The 10588-nt window shown below is 53.4% G+C and overlaps 1 protein-coding gene across 1 annotated transcript in view; it reads left to right on the forward strand.

The window, feature by feature from the left end:
• myo5b (myosin VB) overlaps positions 1-7881 on the forward strand; it is a gene marked incomplete at both ends in the record, with an annotated part of 166104 nt that extends 158223 nt beyond the window's left edge. Inside the window, 10 exons of the mRNA XM_079256977.1 lie at positions 292-490; positions 562-655; positions 778-921; positions 1064-1215; positions 1286-1375; positions 1456-1606; positions 5413-5707; positions 5787-5961; positions 6046-6126; positions 7729-7881. Of these exons, the coding sequence (XP_079113103.1) occupies positions 292-490; positions 562-655; positions 778-921; positions 1064-1215; positions 1286-1375; positions 1456-1606; positions 5413-5707; positions 5787-5961; positions 6046-6126; positions 7729-7881 (1534 nt within the window). The remainder of the gene's footprint in view (positions 1-291; positions 491-561; positions 656-777; positions 922-1063; positions 1216-1285; positions 1376-1455; positions 1607-5412; positions 5708-5786; positions 5962-6045; positions 6127-7728) is intronic.
• Between the last annotated feature and the right edge of the window lie 2707 nt (positions 7882-10588).

Consider the following 10588-nt stretch of genomic DNA (forward strand, 5'->3'; position numbering starts at 1 on the left):
TGTGTGTGTGTGTGTGTGTGTGTGTGTGTGTGTGTGTGGTGTGTGTGTGTGTGGTGTGTGTGTGTGGTGTGTGTGTGTGGTGTGTGTGTGTGTGTGGTGTGTGTGTGTGTGGTGTGTGTGTGTGGTGTGTGTGTGTGGTGTGTGTGGTGTGTGTGTGTGGTGTGTGTGTGTGGTGTGTGTGGTGTGTGTGTGTGGTGTGTGTGTGTGGTGTGAGGAGAAGGTCAGGTCAGTCTCCTTCATGTCTGCTTTGTGCCTCTCCATGTGGTCCGGTTCTGCTCGGCCCGGTTCCAGGCTTCTGGAGGCCCAGCTCCAGACCCAGTCCAGGCAGCACCGAGACGAGCTGGAGGCTCTTCACACTCAGATCGAGCTGCTGAAGGACCACATCGAGAAGAAGCAGGAGATGATGAACCACATGGCGTCTTTGTCCCCGGAGGCTCGGGTGGAGTACAGCGTCCAGCAGGAGATCACACGACTCACCAACGACAACCTGGTGAGGAGGTCTGAACATGGACCCGGAACCAGAACCTGGATTCTGTTCTGTCTAATGATCTGTGCTTGCAGGACCTCAAGGAGCTGGTGGAGAAGCTGGAGAAGAACGAGAGGAAGCTGAAGAAGCAGCTGAAGATCTACATGAAGAAAGTCCAGGAACTGGAAGGTAAGAGGAGCCCCGAGCTGGTCACATGGAGGTCTGCAGGTCTGGGGGCATACAGGTCTAGATGCCTGGAGGTCTATGGGTCTGCAGGTTCTGCTCAGTCCGGTCTGGTTTTCCTCTTGCAGCTTCTCAAGCTGCAGCTCAGAACCTCTCCTCCAAACCCGAGCTGAGCCGTCAGGTGACGGTTCAGAGGAAGGAGAAGGACTTCGAGGGGATGCTGGAGTACTGCAAGGAGGATGAAGCCCGGCTCATCAAGACCTTGATCACAGGTGAGACCTTCAGGACTCTGACGAGACCTTCATACTGTCAGGTGAAACCTATGAGTCCTCGGGTCAAATAAAACCTGAAGTAGGTCCAACCAGAGACGGGAGGACTGGGTCTAACGGTGTCTGCTGCTGTGTTTCTGTTCAGATGTCAGACCTGGTCTGGTTTCGGCCACCGTCCCCTGCCTCCCTGCTTACATCCTCTTCATGTGCATCCGCCACGCCGACTACATCAACAACGACCAGAAGGTGGAGTCTCTGCTTACCGCAACCATCAACGCCATCAAGAAGGTCCTGAAGGTGAGAGATCCACCATGCACACAGAGTAAGGTTCTGCTGAGGTTCTGACAAGATTCTGGTGGTTCTGCAGAAGAACAACGACGACTTTGAGATGACCTCCTTCTGGTTGGCCAACACCAGCCGCCTCCTTCACTGTCTGAAGCAATACAGTGGAGACGAAGTAAGTCCCGCCCCCTCAGTGACATCACAACCTCCGCTCTGACTTCCTGTCTGATCCTTGACCTGTTCTTTCTTCTTCAGGCCTTCATGAGTCAGAACACACCCAAACAGAACGAGCACTGCCTGAAGAACTTTGATCTGGCAGAGTACCGGCAGGTTCTGAGCGACCTGTCCATCCAGATCTACCAGCAGCTCATCAGGGTGGCCGAGGGCATCATTCAGCCCATGATCGGTAGGTCCCAGTCCGGTCCTGGTCTCTGGGTCGCAGACAGGCCCATGATCGGTAGGTCCCAGTCCGGTCCTGGTCTCTGGGTCGCAGTCAGGCCCATGATCGGTAGGTCCCAGTCCGGTCCTGGTCTCTGGGTCGCAGTCAGGCCCATGATCGGTAGGTCCCAGTCCGGTCCTGGTCTCTGGGTCGCAGTCAGGCCCATGATCGGTAGGTCCCAGTCCGGTCCTGGTCTCTGGGTCGCAGACAGGCCCATGATCGGTAGGTCCAAGTCCGGTCCTGGTCTCTGGGTCGCAGACAGGCCCATGATCGGTAGGTCCCAGTCCGGTCCTGGTCTCTGGGTCGCAGTCAGGCCCATGATCGGTAGGTCCCAGTCCGGTCCTGGTCTCTGGGTCGCAGTCAGGCCCATGATCGGTAGGTCCCAGTCCGGTCCTGGTCTCTGGGTCGCAGTCAGGCCCATGATCGGTAGGTCCCAGTCCGGTCCTGGTCTCTGGGTCGCAGTCAGGCCCATGATCGGTAGGTCCCAGTCCGGTCCTGGTCTCTGGGTCGCAGTCAGGCCCATGATCGGTAGGTCCCAGTCCGGTCCTGGTCTCTGGGTCGCAGACAGGCCCATGATCGGTAGGTCCCAGTCCGGTCCTGGTCTCTGGGTCGCAGTCAGGCCCATGATCGGTAGGTCCCAGTCCGGTCCTGGTCTCTGGGTCGCAGTCAGGCCCATGATCGGTAGGTCCCAGTCCGGTCCTGGTCTCTGGGTCGCAGACAGGCCCATGATCGGTAGGTCCCAGTCCGGTCCTGGTCTCTGGGTCGCAGTCAGGCCCATGATCGGTAGGTCCAAGTCCGGTCCTGGTCTCTGGGTCGCAGACAGGCCCATGATCGGTAGGTCCCAGTCCGGTCCTGGTCTCTGGGTCGCAGACAGGCCCATGATCGGTAGGTCCCAGTCCGGTCCTGGTCTCTGGGTCGCAGTCAGGCCCATGATCGGTAGGTCCCAGTCCGGTCCTGGTCTCTGGGTCGCAGTCAGGCCCATGATCGGTAGGTCCCAGTCCGGTCCTGGTCTCTGGGTCGCAGACAGGCCCATGATCGGTAGGTCCCAGTCCGGTCCTGGTCTCTGGGTCGCAGACAGGCCCATGATCGGTAGGTCCCAGTCCGGTCCTGGTCTCTGGGTCGCAGACAGGCCCATGATCGGTAGGTCCCAGTCCGGTCCTGGTCTCTGGGTCGCAGTCAGGCCCATGATCGGTAGGTCCCAGTCCGGTCCTGGTCTCTGGGTCGCAGTCAGGCCCATGATCGGTAGGTCCCAGTCCGGTCCTGGTCTCTGGGTCGCAGTCAGGCCCATGATCGGTAGGTCCCAGTCCGGTCCTGGTCTCTGGGTCGCAGACAGGCCCATGATCGGTAGGTCCCAGTCCGGTCCTGGTCTCTGGGTCGCAGTCAGGCCCATGATCGGTAGGTCCCAGTCCGGTCCTGGTCTCTGGGTCGCAGACAGGCCCATGATCGGTAGGTCCCAGTCCGGTCCTGGTCTCTGGGTCGCAGTCAGGCCCATGATCGGTAGGTCCCAGTCCGGTCCTGGTCTCTGGGTCGCAGACAGGCCCATGATCGGTAGGTCCCAGTCCGGTCCTGGTCTCTGGGTCGCAGACAGGCCCATGATCGGTAGGTCCCAGTCCGGTCCTGGTCTCTGGGTCGCAGACAGGCCCATGATCGGTAGGTCCCAGTCCGGTCCTGGTCTCTGGGTCGCAGTCAGGCCCATGATCGGTAGGTCCCAGTCCGGTCCTGGTCTCTGGGTCGCAGACAGGCCCATGATCGGTAGGTCCCAGTCCGGTCCTGGTCTCTGGGTCGCAGACAGGCCCATGATCGGTAGGTCCCAGTCCGGTCCTGGTCTCTGGGTCGCAGACAGGCCCATGATCGGTAGGTCCCAGTCCGGTCCTGGTCTCTGGGTCGCAGTCAGGCCCATGATCGGTAGGTCCCAGTCCGGTCCTGGTCTCTGGGTCGCAGTCAGGCCCATGATCGGTAGGTCCCAGTCCGGTCCTGGTCTCTGGGTCGCAGTCAGGCCCATGATCGGTAGGTCCCAGTCCAGATTCACGGGGCGCAGTCAGGCCCATGATCGGTAGGTCCCAGTCCGGTCCTGGTCTCTGGGTCGCAGTCAGGCCCATGATCGGTAGGTCCCAGTCCGGTCCTGGTCTCTGGGTCGCAGTCAGGCCCATGATCGGTAGGTCCCAGTCCGGTCCTGGTCTCTGGGTCGCAGTCAGGCCCATGATCGGTAGGTCCCAGTCCAGATTCACGGGGCGCAGTCAGGCCCATGATCGGTAGGTCCCAGTCCGGTCCTGGTCTCTGGGTCGCAGTCAGGCCCATGATCGGTAGGTCCCAGTCCGGTCCTGGTCTCTGGGTCGCAGTCAGGCCCATGATCGGTAGGTCCCAGTCCGGTCCTGGTCTCTGGGTCGCAGTCAGGCCCATGATCGGTAGGTCCCAGTCCAGATTCACGGGGCGCAGTCAGGCCCATGATCGGTAGGTCCCAGTCCGGTCCTGGTCTCTGGGTCGCAGTCAGGCCCATGATCGGTAGGTCCCAGTCCGGTCCTGGTCTCTGGGTCGCAGTCAGGCCCATGATCGGTAGGTCCCAGTCCAGATTCACGGGGCGCAGTCAGGCCCATGATCGGTAGGTCCCAGTCCGGTCCTGGTCTCTGGGTCGCAGACAGGCCCATGATCGGTAGGTCCCAGTCCAGATTCACGGGGCGCAGTCAGGCCCATGATCGGTAGGTCCCAGTCCGGTCCTGGTCTCTGGGTCGCAGACAGGCCCATGATCGGTAGGTCCCAGTCCAGATTCACGGGGCGCAGTCAGGCCCTATTTGAGTCAGGTTCTGGCCCATGGTCAGTAAATGAGGTTTTGAATTCTAAGTTGTTCTCCTGGTTTCTTCATGGGGACCCTTATGACACCAGAACCTCTTAGTCTGTCTCCTTGTGATGGAGTTCCTCAGACTGGCCAACAGGGGTGATAGAAAAATTCACAGTTGTCATAAAGGTAAACTTGACCAATTAAACCTAACATGTTTTTTTTACTCAACAGTAAAGATGTTTATTTCTGCTGTAAACATGTTATTTCTGCTGTAAACATGTTTATTTCTGCTGTAAACGTGTTATTTCTGCTGTAAACATGTTTATTTCTGCTGTAAACGTGTTATTTCTGCTGTAAACATGTTTATTTCTTCTGTAAACGTGTTATTTCTGCTGTAAACATGTTTATTTCTTCTGTAAACGTGTTATTTCTGCTGTAAACATGTTTATTTCTGCTGTAAACGTGTTTATTTCTGCTGTAAACATGTTTATTTCTGCTGTGAACGTGTTTATTTCTGCTGTAAACATGTTATTTCTGCTGTAAACATGTTTATTTCTGCTGTAAGCGTGTTTATTTCTGCTGTAAACATGTTTATTTCTGCTGTGAAGTTGGTCTTTTTAACATGGGAGTCTATGGGGATTTGCTCTGTTGTGGAGCCCCTAGTGGATGAAGGGGGAACTGCAGGTTTTGGCTCTGCTGCATTGGCCTCAGTTTTAACCGCTGCTTTGTTTGGACCAACACACACACAGGAAGTCGTTGAGGACAGGTCAGAAGGGCTCAGTCTGAGGAAAGTCCTGATTCTGTTCTGGTTCTCCGACTTCACATTGTCCTGGTTTCAATCTTGGATTTATGTTTTCCTGTCTGTCCATCTCTTTTGTCCCTCTCTGTGGCTGAAATACTCTGGAACCTGGACTTGGTTCCTTCAGAGTTGTCTCGTAATTGGACCTGTCTGCAGGGGTCTGTTTATTTTCTGATCCTGTCTTTGACCCGCCTACAGTGTCGGCCATGTTGGAAAGTGAGAGCATCCCCAGCCTGGCGGGAGTGAAGCCGATGGGCTACAGGAACCGCTCATCCAGTATGGACACGGATGCCGACGGCCCCACCACCTACACCCTGCAGGGTCTGATCAGGCAGCTAGGCCAGTTCCACGCCATCATGCGAGACCACGGGCTGGATCCAGAGGTTGTGGGCCAGGTGGTCCGGCAGCTGTTCCACTGCATCAACGCCATCACCCTCAACAACCTGCTGCTGCGTAAAGATGTCTGCTCCTGGAGCACCGGCATGCAGCTCAGGTACCAACACTGAGAGTAGGTTCCAGAACTGGAGTTGGATCTGCTGGTTCTGCCGTTGAAAGAATGTGTGTGTGTTCAGGTACAACACCAGTCAGATGGAGGAGTGGCTCAGAGGAAACAACCTGTTCCAGAGCAAAGCTGCAGCCACGCTGGAGCCCATCATCCAGGCCGCTCAGCTGCTGCAGGTCAAGAAGAAGACGTCTCAGGACGCCGAGGCCATCTGCTCGCTCTGCAGTGCCCTCACCACGCAGCAGGTGATCCGCGGTCCCAATGGAACTGCTCAGATTCTGGACTAAGTCCAGAACTTTGACTAACAATGATGACATGTTCCTTTGCAGATTGTCAAGATACTGAACCTTTACACTCCTCTAAACGAGTTCGAGGAACGAGTGACCGTGTCCTTCATCAGAAACATCCAGGTGGGCCTCATGAGAGTTGACAGCAGAACTTCTCATAGCAGAACATCTGACAGCAGAACTTCTCATAGCAGAACATCTGACAGCAGAACTTCTCAGAGCAGAACATCTGACAGCAGAACTTCTCATTGTAGAACATCTGATAGCAGAACTTCTCAGAGCAGAACATCTGACAGCAGAATATCTGACAGTATGGCTGGGCAATTAATTGGATTTTAATCTCAATTACAATTAAGGTTTTCAACAATTGAGCGTCTCTGGCGTTGCAGCGCTGTGCTGTAAACTCCTCCCACAGCCGCTTTGCTTTCATTCAGACACTGTTGCCAACTTGGAGACTTTGTCGCTAAATCTGGAGACTTTTTTTGTTAAAAGTGACAAATCTAGCAGCTTTTACTGGAGTTATTAGAGACTTTTCTGGTGTTTTGGCGACTGACTTGAAGGCACATATTGTTCTGCAGTTACTGTAAGGAAGGAGCAGCGGGAGCCTCTCCCATCCTAAAGCACTCCCAGGCGGCCAGTCTCAGTCGGCTCCGGCTGCAGGTCCATGTAGAATAACTGCAGTAGGTTGTGGAAGTTCACCTAAACATAGTTTATACCAGTCAGCGACAACTGGCTGCATTATTTTCCTATACATAGTTCGGCCAGTTAAACGCTGTAATATCCCTCTGTTACGGGGCGTTACCATAGCAACGCGTTAACCAGCTGGTTCAGATCAGCTGTCTTTTACCGGTGACAGTTATAATGCACGACACGGAGTCTAGAACACCACAACGCGCAGCGTTGTTTAAAAATACTGGATAATTGTGTTAAATAATCAAGATCTCAATTCCAGTCAAAACTTTTGACAGCAGAACTTCTCAGAGCAGAACTTCTGACAGCAGAACTTCTCAGAGCAGAACTTCTCAGAGCAGAACTTCTGATGGCAGATTGTCCAATAGCTGGACGTCTGACGGCAGAACTTCTCAGAGCAGAACTTCTGACAGCAGAACTTCTCAGAGCAGAACTTCTGACAGCAGAACTTCTCAGAGCAGAACTTCTGACAGCAGAACCTCTGACAGCAGAACTTCTCAGAGCAGAACTTCTGACAGCAGAACTTCTCAGAGCAGAACTTCTGACAGCAGAACCTCTGACAGCAGAACTTTTCAGAGCAGAACTTCTGACAGCAGAACTTCTCAGAGCAGAACTTCTGACAGCAGAACCTCTGACAGCAGAACTTCTGACAGCAGAACTTCTCAGAGCAGAACTTCTGACAGCAGAACCTCTGACAGCAGAACTTCTGACAGCAGAACTTCTCAGAGCAGAACTTCTGACAGCAGAACCTCTGACAGCAGAACTTCTGACAGCAGAACTTCTCAGAGCAGAACTTCTGATGGCAGATTGTCCAATAGCTGGACGTCTGACGGCAGAACTCAGAACATCTGATGGATCTGACTAACATTGTTCTTCTGTGATCATCTGACAATAGAAAATTCTGACAGAACCTTTGATGCTAGAACATCTGATGCAGGACGTCACTTCCTAAGACCTGCCATCAGACGTTCTGCTGTTACCATGGTTACTACTGCTGTATGACCGCCCTCACGCTTGTTGTGGTTCTGTCTCCAGAACCGGCTCCAGGACAGGAACGACCCACCTCAGCTCCTTGTGGACACCAAACAAACCTTCCCGGTCCTCTTCCCGTACGCACCGTCTTCCCTCAGCCTTGAGATGCTGCACATCCCCGCCTCCCTCGGTCTGGACTTCCTGGTCCGGGTCTGACATCTTGCTGAGACCTTGTGGTGGTCTGCCATCATCTGCTTGGCATCTGTCTTCATATCCAACTGTCCACCTTCATGTTGGAGGTCGATGAAGGTCTTCAGTGACCGTTTTGGAGGCACCGAGACCTACGTGGTTCAGCCCAGGTCTTGTCCAGCCCAGTCCTGTCCCTCTGTCAGTCCTGTGATTGGAGGATGAAAAGGAATGTCTCTGGCATTCGGTAAATGTGAAGATCGAAAAACAAGATTTACACGTGTGGATGATTATAAGGTTCTGGGAGATGACCCGGTTCTGGCCGATGGTTTTTCTGGGTTCATTCATTTCTTTTAAACTGAGTGGGATTCTTCCAGAACTCCACTCAGAACTAATCGGGTCCTGGTTCAGATTTCCACCTAGCAATCTTTGGTTGTCCCTCTGAGGTTCCCGGAGTGACTTGACGGGCAGCAGAGGTTCTGATTACCTCATTAATGGACCATGCTGAAACTTTTCCAAGAACCAGTTGTAGATCCATCGTGTTGGACTTCAGCAACCAGAACCCACCCTACTGGAAACTGACATCTAATTTAGCCACCTGGTGGTCGGTACTGGTATCACACCTGAAAGCGGTTTTATAAAGGACTTCGTTCTAAAGATGGTCACATGATCCATCATGAGATCAGCTGAGTGGTCACATGACCAAGCAATCGCTTGATCAGCTGACTGATCACGCAGCCGATTGCACGATGGATCAGACAGATGTGTAAATCTTGTTTCTCCATCAGAAAGATTGTCCAACCCGAATGAAAATATGGACAAGTGACGAAGTTTCGGTTTTTATTTGACCGTTAAAGTAGGTTATTAATTAGAAACAGGTTATTGATTAGAAGCAGGGTATTGATTAGAGAGCAATAGGAATGCTTCATGTGTGTCTGCTGTAAGAGTCTGAATAAAAAGACATCTGCAGGTTTCAGTTGTGTTTTTATGACGGGTTTGTTGTGTTAGGAATTTTCTTCCTGACCGAGGCACACTTCCAGCTTTTCTTCTTTTTCTTCTTCTGTGGTTATTTATATTTGTGGTGACCCTAATTAAAGGCATAAAACCCAACATGATGGTTTTACTGCTCTGAGACCCCCGCCCCCTCCCGCAGTGGAAAACACATTCAAGAGGGTTAGTAACCAGTGGAAACCATGGACCCACTCACCATGGACTCCAGGGACTCTGGTATCAGACTCCCTAAAAGGACTAGTATGGAACAATAGACCTGGAGTTTGGTGTCCTGTTCTGGACTGGATCTCTGGATTAGTTTCCCGTACCAGAGACTCTAGTTTCAGACTCTGGCCCAGGACTCTGGTATCAGACTCCAGACTGGGTCTGTGGTTTCAGACTCTGGCCCAGGACTCTGGTATCAGACTCCAGACTGGGTCTGTGGTTTCAGACTCTGGCCCAGGACTCTGGTATCAGACTCCAGACTGGGTCTGTGGTTTCAGACAAGAAAACCAATCTGAAGGAAACTGATGAAGACTCGACCAGCTGTTCTGAATGCAGGAAGTCTGGTTGGGGGGTGGTCTCTGTGAACGGGGGGTGGGGTGGTTCCCACAGCAGATCTGTGACGGTTGGACCAGATGTGGGTTCGCTACGTCTGTGGTTTACCTGTCACTCAGGTGTTACTCAGCTTTAAGATAGACAACAACCGGCTATTCCCAGGAGATCTGATCCCAGAATGTCTGGTCCCACTAGAACTGGTCCCAGTAGAACTGGTCCCACTAGAATTGGTCCCACTAGAACTGGTCCCAGTAGATCTGGTCCCAATAGAACTGGTCCCACTAGAACTGGTCCCAGTAGATCTGGTCACAGTCAATCTGGTCCCAGCAGGACCAGACCTGCCGATGGACTCTGAGTCAGGGCAACAAAAGACAACATGCTGCCCGAAAGTCTACATGGTTTCTATGACGTGGAACGTCTATTCTGTCCTGTGGGCGAGACAGAAACAAGCTCAGAACTTTCCAGCTTCACCAGGTGACCTGCTGACGTAGACTTCACTGCAGGGGACAAGGTGGAGCTGTCCATCTGTCCAGGTGTCTGTCTGTCCAGGTGTCCATCTGTCCAGGTGTCCATCTGTCCAGGTGTCTGTCTGTCCAGGTGTCCATCTGTCCAGGTGTCCATCTGTCCAGGTGTCTGTCTGTCCAGGTGTCCATCTGTCCAGGTGTCTGTCTGTCCAGGTGTCCAGGTGTCTGTCTGTCCAGGTGTCTGTCTGTCCAGGTGTCTATCTGTCCAGGTGTCTGTCCAGGTGTCTATCTGTCCCGGTGTCTGTCTGTCCAGGTGTCTATCTGTCCCGGTGTCTATCTGTCCCGCTGTCTATCTGTCCAGGTGTCTGTTTGTCCAGGTGTCTTTCTGTCAAGTGTTTGTCTGTCCAGGTGTCTATCTGTCCAGGTGTCTGTCTGTCCAGGTGTCTATCTGTCCAGGTGTCTGTCTGTCCAGGTGTCTATCTGTCCAGGTGTCTGTCCAGGTGTCTATCTGTCCCGGTGTCTGTCTGTCCAGGTGTCTATCTGTCCAGGTGTCTGTCTGTCCAGGTGTCTATCTTTCCCGGTGTCTGTCTGTCCAGGTGTCTATCTGTCCAGGTGTCTATCTGTCCAGGTGTCTGTCTGTCCAGGTGTCTATCTGTCCAGGTGTCTGTCCAGGTGTCTATCTGTCCCGGTGTCTGTCTGTCCAGGTGTCTATCTGTCCCGGTGTC

This window comes from Telmatherina bonti (genome assembly GCF_933228915.1).
Source record: "Telmatherina bonti genome assembly, chromosome: 17".
NCBI lineage: Eukaryota > Metazoa > Chordata > Actinopteri > Atheriniformes > Telmatherinidae > Telmatherina > Telmatherina bonti.